General features: G+C 39.9%; 4 protein-coding genes and 1 long non-coding RNA gene across 5 annotated transcripts; 2 read left to right on the forward strand and 3 right to left on the reverse strand.

Moving 5' to 3' along the window:
* Positions 1 to 168: 168 nt before the first annotated feature.
* LOC5507455 (NADH dehydrogenase [ubiquinone] 1 alpha subcomplex assembly factor 4) lies at positions 169 to 2,931 on the forward strand. Its single transcript, XM_001628058.3, has 3 exons — positions 169 to 381; positions 1,618 to 1,718; positions 2,120 to 2,931. Exons 1-3 carry the CDS (start codon positions 246 to 248, stop codon positions 2,387 to 2,389), a joined length of 507 nt encoding a protein of 168 aa, XP_001628108.1. The 5' UTR covers positions 169 to 245; the 3' UTR covers positions 2,390 to 2,931.
* LOC5507465 (protein pitchfork) lies at positions 2,813 to 6,272 on the reverse strand. The gene is made up of 9 exons (XM_001628048.3): positions 6,133 to 6,272; positions 5,810 to 5,952; positions 5,272 to 5,370; positions 4,570 to 4,683; positions 4,257 to 4,276; positions 3,990 to 4,116; positions 3,610 to 3,722; positions 3,365 to 3,440; positions 2,813 to 3,156 (listed from the first exon to the last, which is right to left on the reverse strand). The coding sequence occupies exons 1-9, from the start codon at positions 6,155 to 6,157 to the stop codon at positions 3,088 to 3,090; spliced, it is 786 nt and encodes a 261-aa protein (XP_001628098.1). The 5' UTR covers positions 6,158 to 6,272; the 3' UTR covers positions 2,813 to 3,087.
* A 3,366-nt stretch (positions 6,273 to 9,638) lies between these two features.
* On the reverse strand, positions 9,639 to 18,784 carry LOC5507458 (serine/threonine-protein kinase LATS1). Its single transcript, XM_001628046.3, has 3 exons — positions 17,765 to 18,784; positions 11,154 to 13,547; positions 9,639 to 10,783 (listed from the first exon to the last, which is right to left on the reverse strand). The coding sequence occupies exons 1-3, from the start codon at positions 18,137 to 18,139 to the stop codon at positions 10,343 to 10,345; spliced, it is 3,210 nt and encodes a 1,069-aa protein (XP_001628096.2). The 5' UTR covers positions 18,140 to 18,784; the 3' UTR covers positions 9,639 to 10,342.
* LOC125559839 lies at positions 13,748 to 17,699 on the forward strand. Its single transcript, XR_007306531.1, has 2 exons — positions 13,748 to 13,867; positions 17,439 to 17,699. It is a non-coding gene; the product is annotated as an uncharacterized LOC125559839 (long non-coding RNA).
* On the reverse strand, positions 14,276 to 17,291 carry LOC125559838. The gene is made up of 2 exons (XM_048721762.1): positions 16,475 to 17,291; positions 14,276 to 16,242 (listed from the first exon to the last, which is right to left on the reverse strand). The coding sequence occupies exons 1-2, from the start codon at positions 16,869 to 16,871 to the stop codon at positions 15,281 to 15,283; spliced, it is 1,359 nt and encodes a 452-aa protein (XP_048577719.1). The 5' UTR covers positions 16,872 to 17,291; the 3' UTR covers positions 14,276 to 15,280.
* Positions 18,785 to 18,821: the final 37 nt, after the last annotated feature.

Below are 18,821 nucleotides of genomic sequence, written 5' to 3' on the forward strand. Positions count from 1 at the left end.
AATTGCAAGTTATTGTAGATAATTTACTCTTATTATTTATGAGTATATGTAAACAGCTTTCCAAAACTTTAAAAAAATGGCATATTTTTGTAGAGGGAGACTGGGGTTATAAAGACATCTTCAGCGGTCAGCGGCGAATTATGTAATAGTATTGTACTTGGTGGACTTGTCCCAATAGCACATATATTTCAATAACTTCTGCTAAAAGAACAGCTTTGAAGTATCAACCTTGCCGGCAAGGAAAGATGGGTTCGCGAATTTCTCGAATGTTGAGAAAGCCGCTTGAAACGGGAAGACGGTTGGATAAGGTACTGGAAAGCAAACCAGTGGTGGCGCCAAAGCACCCATCGACAAGGGACACGCTAGAGAGGTTGAAAAGCGGTGAGTTTGTAGAAACATGTCTTTCTTTGCATGCAACATACAAGGAACATCTCCTCGAATTCTTTTTTTGACTTGTTAATGTTATTGTTAGCCTTTGCCGATCACTAAACCCTTCTCATCAATTCCCAAAGACCGTTTATCGCAGTAGTTCTAGAAGAAGTGGAACATTATCTACCCGCATTTCCGTTGGCTTAACTCCATTTATGATCCCTAAATGAATCAAATACAAGTTTCATTAAGCTTAACTTAATTATATAATTTCGCCTCCTGGATCGCACGCTAAATTACAGTAACGATAGGAAGGAGGAAGAGGGAGGGGTGTTGCGTCCTGCAGGTAACCACACAGTAAGAATGTATGAAGGGGTGGTCAACTGTCGGACGTAAAGTCTTCATAACCTTATCTATACCCCCTGTTTATATACCCCCAATATCTAATAAGGCCAGGCTAAAAATTCAGGGGAGGTGTTTGAGATGTTGGATAGTCTGCTTGGATAAAAGAATCAAGTTTATACCTGTTTATACCTGAACCTGGCGTGCTGGGGTGGGGGTTATTACCCAATATCTAATAAGGCCAGGCCAAAAATTCAGGGGAGGTGTTTGAGATGTTGGATAGTCTGCTTGGATAAAAGAATCAAGTTCCACTGCAAATTGGGCCAAGAGAAAAATTTATTTCTATGGGTATCCCCCCGACACAAAATCCTGGCTATCAGCCTGGAGGAAAATTTGACATATACACTTTGCTCACTGTCTCATAAGGCCAAAAACTCACTGTTCAAGCAGGAGAGAATTTTGCCTTGGTTGCTCATGAGATGTGAGTTTGTTTAATCAATTTCTTTACACCTTGGGATCTTGGCCCACGATCCAGTGAGGAAAATGCACATTTGAGATATTCCTTACTGTGTGCATCAGGCTAAAGGGCCTAACCCTAACTTTCTTATACAGCAAAATGCTGAATTTCTTCACCCGGTGAAAGAACTGTTCTGTTGTAAAACAGTGCTGTGACCTTATATCTGCTTGAAACATGTTTGGGCACTTGGAACATTGATTTAATAAAAATAAAAAAAAAACTTTTTTTAGTTAAACTACAATGCCAATCGCCGGTGAAGATGCAACAGATCTTAAATTCTAACCTACAGTATACTTAACCTTAACCTACAGTATATTTAAGCATTATATTTGTTGTACCCCCTTAACCATGTTTTGAACATAAATTTGCCTTGCTTTTGGTGTTTGCAGAGACTGAGCATAAATTCAAAGAAAGAGATAGTAAAGATGACCAGTTTCTACACAAGTTGAAAGTTCTTAGAGTGGAATCCTCTGACTTGAAAATGCCACAGGTGAGCTGGAATTTCAATTGTATATGAGGTGACTGCATAGTTTAGGATTCAACTTGCAAATATAGTCTTTGGTTTCTCAGAAATTCTGATAATGGTAATTCAGAAATCAGGTTGTGTTGATGTTTTTGGTATAGCAATGTTTGAAATAAATTTATGAATGAATTATATTGGTAAGCCTGTCTTGGTGTTATTGTGAAGCAATTAAAGTTTGATGCAGTAACAGTGACAACGCCTCTGGAGTTCCCCTCCTTCTCCAGTGCTCAGCAGTCTTTTCTTATTACCAGCCTCTAGAGAAATTAAAATTTTTAGACATGATTGATTGCAGAAGCTGTCTAATTATGAAAAAAAAGTGACACCATTGTGTTACATTACTCGTACGTATTCCTCAATGCCCTTTTTAGTCACCAGATGCTCGGAAACCACAGGATAGATCAAAGCCAAGCAAATCAACAAGTGGAGGAATTTTGGGAAAGCTAACTTCAAGGGAAATGAGTGAACTTTTTGCGAAAAACATGGCATCACCAAGTGAATGGAAAGCTAGCACGCTAGCACAGCATTACAAACTGAGTGACCATGATGTGTCAAACCTGTTGAAATACTACAGTGGTTATGCTGTTGTGGAAAAGGGTCAGTTACCAATGCCACTTAATGAAGTTAAATTCCTGGACTAAAGGGATTTTGTCTGGTTTAAAATGAGAGAATTAACTAAACAGAATTGATGGTGGAAGGTTGATGAACCATAAAAAAGATCAGAGCCTTGTTAAGAAAGGCTGAAAACCTGGTCATAGATACCACCATGCCAGGAGAAAATATAAGCAATGCTCTGTATCAAAGGTATTTTTAAATTCTCTGCATTGTCTAGCTTGCATAACAAGAACATGGACAGTAAAACCATTATTGCTTGGACCTTTAATTTGACTAACAAAAGCAACAATGCTCTAGAAACCAGGGTTAATCGCTATACTACCATCTGATTCACAAAGGCCAATGTATAGTACAGTGCTCCCCTTGAAGGAGAGGGTGAATTGATGTGAGGCTTCAAATTGATTCTAGGTGTTACCAAGGATTTGGTTTGCCATAAACTAAAACTAGAATTTTGTTAAACAACAGGTTTTTATTATCTATTTACATTTGCTGTACAGAAGAAATACATTGACTGACCAAGAAGAACCTCATTAATAAATCTCCAGGAGGTCTACACCTGTTCCCACTGTATGTTGTTTTTATCATTTTGTTTTCTATCTATAATACTATTATAAATTTTTATAATTTCTCCATATCAAGTTTTGGTGCTGGTGGTCAGAGGCCTGTATTAGCACTGATGGTCTGTACTGATGTGAGTACAGAAACATTCAGGGTGCAATATCAGTCACTTGAAGTAAAGGCTCATGTATGCTTCTCTGAATCGCTGCTTTCTTAGATCTTTTTCTGTTTTGAGCTGCAATAAAGAAAGGTGATGTAAGCAATCATTGAGCATCCTTAGCATGTCGGTCCACCGGACATAGTATAATTTGAAACTTGGCTATGTACTGAATGTGAGGTTTTGTAACCAAATGTTGGTTATGTTGGTATTTCCAACATAAAGTTTACTGTCTTACAACCGCCTGAAGCTCCATGAGAAACTGTATAAATAAATAAATAAATACCTGTAGTTTGGCATTTGTTCCTTCGTGGTCGTGAATAAGTGAGCAGTCTCGAACCTTATAGAATTTTTGAAGATAACTAAAAAGATAATGAAACTTTAGTTAAAAAAAGGAATAAATTTAATCACACAAGCACTAGACCTTACCACTGAATCACAACTTTTTTTATCCTTTATATTATACCCTCCCTAACAGCATAGCTCTTTAACTACTCTTCAGTTCCTAAACACTCTTTATTAGTTCCACACCTTCTGGGATATTTAGTTCCACTTTCCAGTAGCTGATTATAACATTTCCGACAGAAGTGCTTCTTTTTGTACTCGTAGTAGTCACCAATTGGATGGTTCTTACAGTTTTTACACTAGGAAAGACACAGAGTATTTGTTAGATTTATTTGTTAGATTACAAAAAAATAGAATAAGAAATTACTAAAATATTTATACTGTAGCACTACATAACTAATATATCACTAGCCAGCGCTAACCCTGGATTGGCTGAGGGGGTGCACAGTCATAGACAATTTGAATATTCCTTAGTAAGAAATGAACCACTTTTTGGTCACCAAGGGGGGTGCACACCCTGAGCAACTAAATGTGTATGCATCTGACTATCTTTTCTGTTCACTTACAGTGTCTCTTTCTCCAAAGTTGTTGCACTTGATTTGTACTGAGTTTATGAGGGTCTGAGGACCCCCAAATGAGCCATGGTATTTAATCTTTCGGTTGCTCTCAACATCATGTTCATATGAGCCAGCACTATGGAGTATAAAAATAATTATCAAAGTGGGGGCCTTTAAGAAGATCATATTCCCAGCAAAAACAAGCAAACAACCTACTAAAAAAACTACTGTCAGAATAATGTATTTGTAATAAATTTGTATTAAAAACATTCTTACCCTGGTAAAGCTTCTTTGGCCTATAAAAAAAGTTAAGCTTTGTCAGTTATCTTTTTAACTTAAATTATATAAAAGTTAGGGGAAAACATTACTAGGCTGGCATTTTGTAAGCTAGAATGCTAAATACTTTTTATTCCTAGGTAAACCACCAGCAAAAAACCTTTTCTAAAATTTGTTTCTACATATCAGTAATGTTATGACCCCACCTAACACTTTGGTCCAAAGGTGTCCCTCACTAAGGAGAAAACATCTAAAACTGTCTTTATCAAATTCCTAATACAAATAATAATTATTCACTAAGGACATAAAGTACCTGTGCAGTTTCTCTAAATCTGTTGGCCCCAACACTGAAAGGTTTAAATGCAGGATCAAACTCTTGAGGTTTGCTTATCACTGCCTGGTATGTTGGTGCTCCAGGCACGTCCATCTGCAAGCAAGCCAAAGTTATCAGCATTATTACAACTAAGAAACAATGCTGAAACAATTCTCATTTTGATTTTAAAAGTTCCTTGTAAATAGTGGTTAAAATAGAATCAGGCATTAAACAAACAAATGAGAACCTGTGACAATAATTTATGAAAATTAGTGTATATCATATCAACTTTCAAGCATTGGGTATTCTTTGACCAATTATAAGCAAATGACCTGTAGGGGTGTGGCTCTGCCCCAAATATTTTTTAAGGTTCATGTATGGCCCCTCCCCCCAATATTTTGAGGCCCTCTATAGTTTTGCACCCCCTCTTTTATGTCCCTTCCCCCACAAGCCATTGCATACCCTGGGCTTTACCAAGCTTGTTTAGTTATGTTATTTCAAATGCAATGATATTTTTTTCCAAAATGAGAGAAATTTTGCCTCCAAACTTCATTTGCATGTTTCTTTGTTTTATTAATGGGTTTTAAATTCAAAACTTGACTTAACAGTAGGAGATTTGGCAGGTATGCCTTTGACGCATTATACAACCCCCTGCCCCCCCCCCCCCTGTGGTCACATAGCCATAAATAAAGTCATACTCACATGCATTGGCTTGGGGAACCTTGGCGCTGTCCTAGCACCAAGTGAATACCCTCTACGGCATACCGGCCTCTGCTCTTGCTCATATACAAATGTGCTCACCTGTCAATCAAATCATGATGAAAACCATCAGTGATTTCATCAAACCAAATAAGACACAACCACAATGAGGCCATATGAATCGTGTTTGAGAACATCACTGTGCAGCTTTTTGGATATTAAAAAAACTCAAATGTTGTTAACCAAGCATCATACTTCAAGCATGGATGGTTATTTGATGTTTTCCTTGCAAATAGACTGTCATATTTTAAATCGTTATCACAACAAAGGGATGGCTCACTGACATTCTTTAAATAAGACGTGGCTCCAGTTTAATGTATTATAAACACTTTACAACGACAACCAGATGCTAAAACCTAAAATTAACGATAAGAGTCATTTCTCCACATCATTTAGTTTCGCTCCCTATGAAAACTAGTTTGTAAACTATTTTTATTTCTCACGTATCTTTGTAGTTAGACAGGTAAGTGTGAAAACTTACCTCGGCATTATCATAGCAGCCGGGTCCTCTGTTAGGCGCTCCACGAATAGCGAGTAATTCGTTACCAAATCTATTATTAGGGGCCTTAATCGGCATAAGTTCACGGTCAAGTGTTGTCCCAAACGACACATTTGCCTTGGAAGCTTCAATCAAAACAGAAACAGTAAGTTATGTAAACCACTACTACTTTTTAGAGCTAGAAATCTTGCAAACGGTGGGTAAAATCGCGCTAAAAACTCAAGTGGGTATAACTTGTTATATCATCATTAAAAAGCTCAAGTGTGAGTAGTAATGAGGATTGTTAAAAAAGTGAAAATTCTTACTTTCGTCCGGGTATAGCGATAGCATGGTGTGAAGTATTCGAAGCTATTATCCAAAATGGCGTCTGTTGAATGGTACCGTTGACATAGCAACGCAATGAGCTGCCGCTGACCACGAAAACAAGGTTACCCAGCCACCCTCTTGTCATTGCGGTGTTTCGATGTCTCGAAATTTCACTGTAGTTTAGTTTATGAATAGATCACGAATTGACGTAAAAGAAAAAAAAAAAATGGTATTCGACCCTGCCAAGTTTTCGTGACGGCACTGTTGTATCTTAAAAATGGCTGTTTCACGGACCGAAAAATGGCCTTTTCACATTTTACGTTTTCGAAAACCGAAATATAGCGTCCAAAACTCGCAAATACCGTAATATCACGCCCAAAAAATCGCAAATACAGTAGTACCGCGTCCACAATCCAAAAATTCTTTTACTTTACTGTAACGACAATACATATCCTTCTATTTCGGAAAGGTCACATGGTTCTCCGTTCAACACACCCGAAAACTTGAGACTTGAAACTTCCGAAATCACGTTTCACGGGGAGAGTTAAATCACGTTCCACGGACGTCGAAATGGACGATTTAACGTTTCTCGACGGTGAAAAATAGCCAAATCTCGTTTCACGAACAAAACTCTTTACCACCCTGTTATTAAGGAGGGATTTGGGTCGGGTAGTTGCGTTGGCTTTCATTCTGTGTCCCGTATTCACAATTCGTGTATGATCAGCTCTCCCCCACCCCCCCCCCCCCCCTGCCCACCCACCCCTCCCCTCAGTAGCTAGACCTGTTTGTGATAAGACTTGCTTGTGATAAAATCCCTAAAAATACAAAACACTTGGTTTTAGATCCTAAATACGAGTATCCCTTACCCAAACCTACGGGATAACCATCTCCCTGGGCCCTGGAGCTTGTCGTGAGAGATACCGATCGAGTTTAGTAGGATAAGGGAAGGCGACAATGACGCAAATAACCCCCGGGTAATAACATTGCCCGCGAGGTCAAGGCCTTGGAAATTCCTTTAATGAACTCATAAATTAGCCATAGTAAGGTGCTATTAACTTTTCAACTTGCGTAAGACATTTAAATTGTTATTAGTAGTTTATATAGTTTCTTGCAATCCAATTCGACTTCTAAAAGGGGATGTGTTATTACTAGTTAAATATGATGCCGTGTGTAAACACTGTACGCTGCGAACTTTTAAAAGAACAACGGGGGTAGTGCAAGGGCATCAGGTGTGGTTTCAGCCCCCCGGGGGGGGGGATCTCCAGAAAATGGGGTGATCGTCACATTTTTAGGGTATATAATTCCGACCAACTGCCATCCTTTAGGGGGTGTTGAAGCATTTTTCCAATTTTGCTATCTCTTAGGGTATAAAATTGAATTCGATTAACTGTTATTCCTAAGGGGGACGTTTTTACCGATTCTGCTATCTCGTTTGGTTAAAAATTCCTTCGACAACAACCAATTTGCTATCTCTCAGGGGGCCCTCAGGGGTAAGAATTACTTTTGACCACTTGTGCCATCTCTTTGGTTTATCACCCGGTCTGTTTTTATCTGAGTCCCCTCCCGGGGATTTCAGTCTAGCCCAGCATAGCATAACCTGACCATCTGACCATATATCCCCAGACATAATCCCCTCTGTACCAGAATTCTTCGTAATATAAGCCGCAGTGCAGTCTAAAATCAACTGATTTCATAACACAAGAACAGAGAATGTAGGATTATATGCGTCCTGCCATGCTAACATGTGATATACCTTACCTTACAATTCTGTCATGAATGTCGATTTTTGTAAGCACACACGTAAAAATGTAACCCACGACTCCTCTACACAGGGGCGGATACAGGAGGGGGGGGGGGGGGTAGATTGGATTGGATTTTTGAGTAAAATAATAAAAAGTCACTTTGTTTGAAGAAAATCAATTTCTGATGGACGGGAGGTACTGTCCATTTTCCTTCGCCTGCTTAACTTTTCTGACGACAAATCCAATTCAGCGTGAAGTATGGTAAGATCTATGTAGTGACCTACCAAGAACCACTGTATCAGTAATAAGCCCGTCTATCCGGCCATTATCCACCCCCCGATTTGGAAAACCTGGATCCGCGCCTGCCACCCCCTCCCCTAACACTTATGTTGTTCAACGCAGGCTTTTTGTCTTCCAATTTGAGCACTGTTATATACAACACTAAAGGGGGAAAGGGGGTTTCATCGATAGTGAAAATAGTCGTAGCGATAAGAACAAGGGAAAACGTTTTCTCGGGTGCGACAACAGTTGCATTTTACCAAATGATATACCTACCATGTGATATGTATGGTACATATCATATAAGCATATTGTACTCTATTTACCTTGGGAGAGGAAGTGCATAGCTGTTCCCGTGGGTGGGGGATTCCTTGTACCGGAAATGACCTAGGCGCAGCCTTCCGCTTCCGGTTATCGATGATGTACCGTTAATGTGACAATACCTTATATGTACATGAAAGCTACACGCTTGAATAAGTAATATGTCATTTTCTCTTCGTTTAGGGTTATAAAAACAATAATAAACAGAGACTAAATATTTGGACAGATAATTCTGAGAGCTTGGCACCAAAGAATTCGTTAGTTTTATCTTTACTTATAATATGTTTCTTGTTAAAAAAAACAATTTACAGTTTTAATAAAATTGATCGATAATTACTTAATCATGATATAGGTTATTTAACCAGGGGGTCTAATGCCGCCGAGGCAACTTATTTAGACTGATTTATTACAGTGGGAAATAATTGTTCGCTTTAGTTAAGGAAGTGAAGCGAGGGATTTTAGTACTGTCGAGAAATTAAGGCTGTTTCCAGTAGGGCCCTTCAAATGGTTGCTATAGCTACCTTCTATACAGTCTGTCTAGTACGCTGCAGTGATCTTTTTTGTTCAAAGGAAACATGAAGGATGATATGTAGTCCTTCAAATCCCCCTCTTTCTATGCGAAGTTTCGTTTTCCTTTTTCCTCCTTAAGGGTGACCCATTATTTCTCGACAAAACGGATGATAGGAGGGCTGCAGGGCATCTAGGGCGTGGAGATGGGGTGTAGCGTTGAGGCTTGAGAAAAATGACGGCTCACCGAGCGTGGCATTCCCTACCCCCTCGCGAGATAAAAAAAAAAACAGCTCACCCATGCAAAAGCAAGTCTGAGAAGCAGTCAACGGTATAATAACCGGATCAATACAAGCTTTGGGATATAGGTTTGAGAAACGAAATTACATTGCTATTCTACTCTACCCAACAAAATGTTGCTTAATGTAGAATAGAAAATTCCACCATCATTACTTAGTTAACATTTAAGGGGATGCCAATAAAACGGTTAAAAATATTTTCTTTAGACCTGTTTTAGCACTATGATTAATTTTATTTTGAAGTGTTTTGCATTTTTGATAGCTCGATTTCCCAAACATTGTTTGGCCTTAACATTAAATTAACATTATATTAAAATCATCATACTTAAAATTTAATCATACATACTATACTAAATGTAAGGTATTCAACCATTTCTTCTTTTTAATATTGGCCAATATTCCATTTTCACAACACTTGCACTAGAAATACAACCACTACAATAAACAACAAGAGATAAATTACAAAATGAAATACACATACATTTGAAGGCAATAAAATATATTTGTGCATTGTATTATCTATAAAATCATCTATGAAAATATTATTTATATAATTTTGTACAGTCAACGAAGGGTGACACTTCTGGAAAATTCTGTTAATATGTATTCCCTTTTATGGGTATAACGACGTGAGAACATTTGAACAGGAGCAGGCGATAAATTCGAAAACAAATTCAAAGATAAAGCAACGTTTTCATGCTATCTTAAACGATTCCGAAATATTAAAAAGATGTCCTTTCCATTTGGTGATGTTTTTATCATGACGGTGAACCATCTAATAGTTAGATTTCTACTACTTGTGCATCTGCATAATTTTGGTAAAAATATAACACGCAGAGATGCACAGTACTACAATGCATGCAAACGCCGTTAAAAATTGGCATAGAAAGGAAGTTTACGGACATAGCTGCCCTTGGCACATGTAGACTAAAGTTCTACAAAATTATTTTCAAATTTCACCTTAAAGGTGTCATGCGAAAAAAATTAATTAAACGATTTTTCTGAATGACCTTTTCCATGTATCATCCTTTAAGGGGTCCCAGATGAGTGGGCCTATATTCCTATACATAAACCGGCCCCTTTCCTGTATCATCCTCTGAGGGGTCCCAGGTAGGTGCCGGCTGCGGTTCCCCATCATTAAAGAAGCGACGGAAGGTAAACTCGAAGAATGCATGTTCTGGACGATGGTTGCTCCTGTCTGGCACTAGTCTGTCTGGACTGTCCTCACCGCTGTCACTCGTACGCAGTCTCTCAGGATCCACAGGGTCAAAGTTTGCAGTATCAGTGGGGAACCGGATGACTGGGGTGTACGGCGCTTGTACACGCTTTGCCAGGTATGCCCAGTCAACACATGCAAAGAATGGGTGCGCCTTGATCTCACTGGCTCCGTTGGACCCAAGTCTCATGTCTGCATTTGTACACAGTCGAAGAATAAGGTCTTTTGCTTCACGGGATAGTCGAGCTTGGTGAGGAATCCGAAGCTCGGTCTCCCAGTTGATTATCTACAACAGGAACAGAAACATTTTCGTGCCATTGCATATAAGAACTGTAACAAAAGCAAAGGGTAAACAAAAAGCATATGTATGCTCAAACACTGAAAAAATACATTCTCTAAAAAAAAGCCCAGCTTCAAATCAGGTGTAATTGTGGCCAATCTGATCATTTGTCATGCCAATATAAAGGGTTAACAATAGCATTAAAAGGACTACCTACCTAAGGTAAAATGAGTAACTAAAGTAGCTTGACAAACTACACTCTAAGGTCTATAAAGCCTTCCACACGACAGACAGACAGACAGACAAAATAATTATCAATAATAGACATAATAATGATAGTTTTAATATATTATTAAAAAATTAACAGAATATTCACCTTTAGCTGAGTTTCTGCAGGTGTGGGTGCCAGAAAAGGCGGCTGACCAACAAGCATCTCGTAAAGTATAACGCCAACAGACCACCAGTCACAGCTCTGTCTGTACCCTATCCTCAGTAGGACTTCAGGTGCGATGTAATTGGGGGTCCCAACAAGGGAATGTGCTTGACAGCGCATATGCTTCCTGAAATGGCGACGCTCCAGTGGCTTCATTTCGCTGTAGGGTTTGTCAATTGAGATATCGCCGCAGTGGCATGTAGCTCGCATTTCTTCCCATGCTCGCTCATCAGGTTCCATACTATCCTGTCGCATGTGCTGTCCCTTCTCATAGTACTTAGAATCATGGGTCCATCGGAAGCCTGTGCAAAGACCGAAATCTGTCAACTTAATGTGTCCGTCCTTGTCAATCAAGATGTTATCAGGCTTGATGTCCCGATGGACAAAGCCCATTCGATGAACAGAATCAATAGCTAACACAAGCTCAGCAATGTAGAACTTTGCATAGTCTTCTGGAAAGATCCCAAATTTTATCAGCAAACTCATGAGATCACCACCTGGAACATAGTCCATAACAAAGTAAAGGTTTTCTTGATCCTGAAAGGAGTAGTAGAGTTTAACAACCCATTCATTATCTGCCTCAGCAAGAATGTCCCTCTCTGCCTTCACATGGGCAGCCTGGTTCCTACGGAACACTTCAGACTTTCGTAGAATCTTCATCGCATACAACATACTAGTATCAGTCTTACGCACAAGCCACACCTCGCCAAATGCTCCAATACCAATAGTTCTGATTTTCTCAAACATTGATATATCCATTTTAGTTCTCTTCAAGCGAATGTAATTGGTTTCCTTCTGTTTTAGTAGTTGTCTCATCTGTGACTGTGCTTCCTCTGATAATCCAACTTTACGCATCTCCTTCTCTAGCTGTTCCCTCCTCTTCTCTCGTTGTTCTCTAGACTTCATGACATTTTCAACATGCTGCTCCATAAAGAACTTAAATGCCTCAGGGGTTGTATTTTTAACTTTGCCTTTTAAATTGGCAATTTTTTGCCTCGATGTTTGTGACTGACTCTGTGAAGTACATGGGTAGTCCATATCGATGTCCATAGGCTCATTACTACTTAGCTCCTCCTGCCTGTATCCCCTTGCCTGAGGCTGCTGGTAATTAATAATAGCCCCGCCCATGTTGCGTATTGATGTAGACATTATTGGACCTGACATATCTTGCAAAGAGGAGAATTCAGATGGTGACGGTGGGCCTGAGTCAAACCAGGGCACATCATCACTCATGGAGGAATGGTTTGATGATGTCTCAGTGTTCCAGGAATTACGCCAGCCCTCTGGGACAGTCGGCGAAGACAGACATGACTGGCTTGACACACTTGACAAAGAAGAGCATCCTAACTGTGAAGTTGTGTCTGAACCAATACCAGATGTTGCCCCAGACAGAGGCCGTGTTGGAGGTTGAGGGGCATAAGCTGGTGGTGGTTGAAAATTTGAGGATATAATCTGTGGGGATCCATAGTATCCTTTTGGAACAGGAGATCTTCTACGATTTTGAGAATCTCCAGATCCCTCCCTGCTTCCATGACTATTTTGCATGCGTTGAGGCTGAACAGGTGCAATAGTTGAACTTCCACTAGATGAGTTTGATGGAAAGTTAGTGTGAACTTGTACATGAAAAGACATCGGGCTTGCTGTTGTCCTTGAGACATTAGAAGCTGAACTAGAAACCATTCCTGCTCCACCCCTCTCATTTTGAGATGCATTTGCTGGTGGCAGACTCACTTGGGCAGTTACCTGGAACTGTGGCGGTGGTAAAGAATTTTGCTGTGCTGTGACAACTGTAGTCCGTTGAAAAGGCAATCCCTGGCCTTGGGATGACATGGAGTACTTAGGTGTAGTTGACTGTCGCCATCCACCCTGCATACTCGGATGGACATTTTGCTTAGGTACACCATCTTGCATCAAACATTGCCGCACTTGTGTGAATGGAGGAGTAGGACGAGTTTGAATACTGCCAGTATATTGTTGAGGAACAAGTTTTGAAATCTTCCATTCCACATTAGGCATTTCCTGATTGGACGTTTGACTGGTGTTTGGCGATGGATGCCGCAGGGGACTTCCCTGCAGTGTGGCATCCTGTGTTAATGGTGATTCTGATCGGCGTGGGTTACTATTCAAGGAGTCCGTTGAGCCCTGAGATCCCTTCCAGGAGCTGCGATGAAATGAGTTATAAGGTGGTGGAGATTTCAGTTGGTGTGGAGCCATGATGGGACTCCTGTTAGGGCTGTGTTCCCGCCTCTGCGGATATACTCCGATGGAATTTAACATGTCAATAGCATCTTCCACACTGTGGTTTGGTGTCACTTTTAGTGCATAAGCAGCGGCATCCTATCAAACAAAAAGGACATATGTTAAGGCTAGTTATCTAATCAATTTCAGGGCTGCACTCAATTTCAATCATTACTGTAGCAAATTCAATCACTACTTCTTGGCTTAGCAACTCTTTCCAGTAGAATAAAAGGCCGAAAGAAAGTTCTAGAGGGTTAATACTCGAGCTTCGCTACGTGAAATCAACATGTGGTGGTCATTTTTGTTGCAGCTATTTCTAATAATTATAGCAAATTGCAATCACGGTTGTTTCCAGACATTCCTTTTGGATAAGACCGCGAAATAGCTGAACCTGATGTAGAATTCAAAAGGCTGTAAAGGTATGTATTGGCTTCTTTGGATTTTTAATTAGAAAGAAAAACCCCTGGGTCTCAGCAAAAATCCGAAATGTCTACTGTGCTTGGCCTTTTGTGACTCCTTCTCAAAATTCCTCTAATAGCGCTGAAAGATTTCATCAGCAAAGCTAGACCTAACTCAAGAAAACACACAAAACTATCCATTAATCTCCTCTGTTATTGATTCTATTCGATGTTTAAGGCGGGGGTCTACCTGAACTCATAGCAAATTGAGTGGTGTTGCAAAAAAAATCACAACTGTCAAAGTTTTCATCATAACTATAGCAAACCATATATCATTGGAAAGGTTATGAGATGACGATTCTGATTTTATATTTTATTCCGTGAAATATGACAATGTAATTTGATACCAGGCTTTCAAAAAGACACATGTTGAGTAAGGAGAGTTTTTATTTAAGAAAAAATAACTCCTTGCAGATTGAATGGAATTTCGATTTTTCTTCATTGTACTATTGCTAGAACACTAATAATTAAAATGAGTTGAGGAAATTTTGGAATTCCAAAAAATAAGCCAATAGAAGTCATTTAAATTTGCATAATAGGAAAATTGACTTCATCAGTCCATAACTTTCTTTTAAAAAATTAAAGAGGAAATCCCTCAACTCATTTTAATCACCTCAGTTATATCTATCAATGCTGAAAGTTTGAGGTCAATTGAACAAATTCTTGAAGAGATATCTTTTCTTGAAGCCCGAAAAGCAAAAATTCGGGAAAATGCCTTTAAAGTTGACAATAATCACAAAAACGCTGTTTCTTATCATATAAGCAATGTTCTTGAAAATATTTTAGCTAAAATGCTCCAGACTCGTAAGTAACACCCTCAGCACTCCTTAGAGCCTCCTCCCTGCGTACTCTGCGCATCTGGGTGGCCTGTCTTTTCTTCTTTGCCTTTTCAGACACTTGCCTGTCTGCTTTCTGCACCCGCTTTCTGATCCCTGCTTTGTATGGCTGCCAGCAGGAATCAAAAGACTCTCCATCACTTTCTCCCTACTAGCAGCCCCCCCATGAAAATGGCAGACAGCAGATGCTGCTGCAAATCGCACCACCTTTGGGCCATGGTGCTTGTGTTTTGGGCATCGGGCCCAAACCAACGAATTAATACATTCGTTAGGGTTCTGTGTCTTTCCACGAACACATCTCTTCAGTAAATCAGTCTCACTCAAGCTCATGTATACTGGCCGCAGTACCTCTAGAAAAACCTCAGGTAAGCAGTCTGCTGAGTCGTAACTGGAGGTACCGGTGGCTTCGTCCTGTTGGAACTTACACCAGGAATTTGCCCCTTTTGGGCAGTAGCGATGCTGTTTTTGAAGATCTGGCACCCCAATATTGTGGTGTAGAGATGCAATTATATTCTTTTTCATCGCATATACTGCCACATCAATGTCTCTTTCTGTGGGATTGGTATCTTGCACAGTGTTCTGGCGAATTGCCAGACCATACTCCTTTTGGAGTTTTTTTTATCTTGGCCTCTGTGAGGCGGCCACGGCCACCAATCGTATGGCCATCATCTAGCTTCCCTTTTCTCCTACTCTTCAACTGGAGCAACCGCTTTCCCATCCTTTTTTGCACGTGCCCCACACAGTCTAATTTTTCCACCCTACATTCATCGTAAATGTCTTGGACAGAGTTGTGTGATTTACTGTCCCCATCGCAAATCATCCACTTGTACCTGATGTTGTAGCGTTCCATGGATCTACTCCAGAGCACAACAGCACCCTCTGCCTCCATGGCAGGAGAACTTCCAACAAAGTTTATGTCACATGCACCTGAAGCCACATGTTCTAGTATCCAATCCTCAAACTTTCCATCATCAGAAATTTTGCCTCTGTTTATGGTACATGTCTGGCATTGTTTGGAGAGGACATGGTAGTCTAGGACCTCTCCAGTGTCTATAGAAATAGCAAAAACCACTCCAGTGAGTGATGTGAAGCCTCTCTTGGCCCAGGTTCCATCAAAACTGACAGCCACGTCAAGAAGCTCAAACTCCTTGCCATCATCTCCCATCAGCTTCTGACGCAGTCTTTTTGCGGCCGAACACATTTCACGTCTTCCCTCCTCTTCCTGAGCATTGACAATTATGTCCAATTGTTTGTAATATGCTGCTTTGCTAACGCATGGCATATTCATGACTCTGCAAAATGAAGCAAGTCCCTCATATCCATTTCCACTTTCCAGGGAGTGGTACACTACTCGCCGGTTGACATCGAAAGACTTGCCTCTTTGGTGGATTTGACTTGATGTTGTCAGAGTTTCAGTTTCATGACAGGAACTGCACTTAACCTCGAAAGAGGATTTCAGCCCTGCCCTTGCTGAAGTAGTTTCTTTTATTTCAAGTTTACCTGCAATAAAACAAACACTTAGAATCGCTAGCTAATGAATCAGCCATTGATTCAAACAGAATAATTGTTACTTATAATATGAGTCTTACAGTCCCGCTGAGTTCAAGAAATCATAAGGTCACGTATTCTGTGTATATAGTAATTTCCAAATCTGAGACCAATCATATAAACTAAATCACTATATTGAGTTTATCAGCGAAAACAAAATGATGTTATTTTTCAAAATACTCACCTTCTTCGCATCTATGAACATCGGAAAGATATGAAGAGAGGCATCCCAAGTCCACGACTCGATATTCGCAGGCTTCAGCATCATCACCAGATACCTCCTCGTGGTCTGAGTCAAATTTTGAAAGGCTTTGATCGTCCGAAGAAAACTCTCCGTCAAAGCTTTCATTGTAGCCATGGTCGCTAAGCTTCTTTCTAGAAGCACTTGCTGGAGCTTGTTCACTGTGATCTGGAGTATAATCTGCCGATCGAGAGTGTGAGGGTCCTGGTTCTTCGACGAGGCCACGAGTTGTTTGAGAGCTTTCATCTCTGTCTGAGCGGTTCAGCTCCTGTTTTTGCTTGCCGTAAAACACGCGTTTTCTTTTCTTTCGGTACGTCGAAGAGTCTTTTTCTCCGACCATTATTTTTCAAGGTCTTTTAAAGAGTTGATATGAGTTGTATATAGCTTTGAGGATCGCGGTTCGATAAGTTTAGAAGTTTTGCTGGATTTTGCACATATATATCCCATAATAGTTGTGTATTTTGCTGTCAACCGCTGGACAGTTGTTTCAAGAGAGATTTGAGGAGATTTGTATGGCGATTGGGCCCCATTGGAGTAGAAAAAATGCGCCGAATTCAAAAGAAACAGTAATCGTTGCCATGGCAACGTGATCTTCAAACTTGACACAACTTTTTAAAAGCGCTCGGGCTTATCGAAAAAGAGTCAGGACAGTTGTAAGACAACATTGAATTGATAAAGGAATAGCCGAATATGATATTTATCGAAAAAAATTTTTTTTGATGTCTGTAGTGAGTTTCAGGTAGACCCCCGCCTTAAGGAATCGCGAAGCTGGTTTGGATTTTATTGCAGCTAAAAATGGAATAGAAATTTGATATGCGACATTGAGCCGTTAAAGATATGCAGCGGCCGGAAAAGAGTCAAAGAGTGGAATCCTTCTCGCAAATTTTTCTCTTCTTCGTTTCAACAGGGTGAAATTATACAGCAAAGGAATCTCACTGAAAGATGGCTAGGATACGAGCAAGCTAATGAGACTTCCTTACGTAGATTAGAGCTAATTTAACACTCGGCCTGTGACTTTTTTTCAGCATTTTGAGAGAGCACACTCCGTCTATTAATAACTGTAATGCAATATGGAATTTTTAAAGTTTCACTTGCGCGGGTGACATACGATTTCGAACAAACCACAAAAATTTCTGACATAGCTGAACGCCGAAATTTTTAATTATCAGATTCAAGGGAATTATAGAATATAAGAAACGTTTGGAGATATCAATGGAACACTTGTAAGCTCACCTGATCGTAACCGATCGCCATAAGTTGGTGGTTTAGTTGCTTGTTGATGTTTTCTAGATGAGCTGTGCTTTCCGTACATGATGAATATCCCGATTCGCAGGCAGCATACGGTTCTAGCGAATTACGAATTTCGGCTAAAGCTCTAGCTTTGCCATTGGCATTTACACGATTCTGTTGTCCTCTGTTCAATTGTGTTGTGACCGGTGTAATACAAGTCGTAGCACCAGAAGTTCTTACATCGCCAGTTGGTTGCTGTCCTTGCTGCTGTCTTGGTAGATGTTTTAAACTTTCTCTGATTTCCTTTAGCATTTGCTGACTGTTTCCTACATAAGGCTGGGGTCTAGTTTTCTTGGGCAAATCTCGATCCCCCATCATAAAAATCGTTGTTGATTTCTCTCAGAATCAACAGTACAAATTTGTATTTCTTTTCAATTGTTTTCCTGACGTAATGTCTAAAAAATAAGAGACTGAATTTACCGATTACAAAGTACTGTTCTTACTCCTTGGTATGTTGAGGGCCAGTGTCTGTAATTCGATAAAAATCCCGTAATTTCAGTTACGCTGTACCGATTCGCCAACTACGAAATATTCCAATGATGAATTGAATCCAGAGCGTTGAATCCAAATTCGTAAATTTCGCAATGCGAACAAAATTATCACCAACTTTCGAACATCTTAATGCTTCCCTTGAACCCTGTATTTTGTAGACCAACAATTTATGTCTACAAAAGCAGACGAGTAGAATTGAACCTTACGCTCGGTCTAAAGCACATCAAATGGTTGACATTCCAAACAGCTTTGGTCAATCGCTAAACTCGTCCATTTCCCGAACACAAACATTGCTTCCAAAGAGTGTGTCACAAATTACTTCTAGTCTGCACTTCAAAGGCTTATTATAGCACCCCGTGCATAAGAAATACAAGAGTAGTTCGCTACTAGACGTTTGTAAAAAATGGTTTTGTAGTTCCTACATTGTTTGCACTTTGCGGGATTGAAATTCGTGCCCACCCCTGGAACACAAAAATAGTGTGATTGACACATACCGATCATTCCAGCG

This window comes from Nematostella vectensis, chromosome 14 (assembly GCF_932526225.1).
Source record: "Nematostella vectensis chromosome 14, jaNemVect1.1, whole genome shotgun sequence".
Taxonomy (NCBI): domain Eukaryota; kingdom Metazoa; phylum Cnidaria; class Anthozoa; order Actiniaria; family Edwardsiidae; genus Nematostella; species Nematostella vectensis.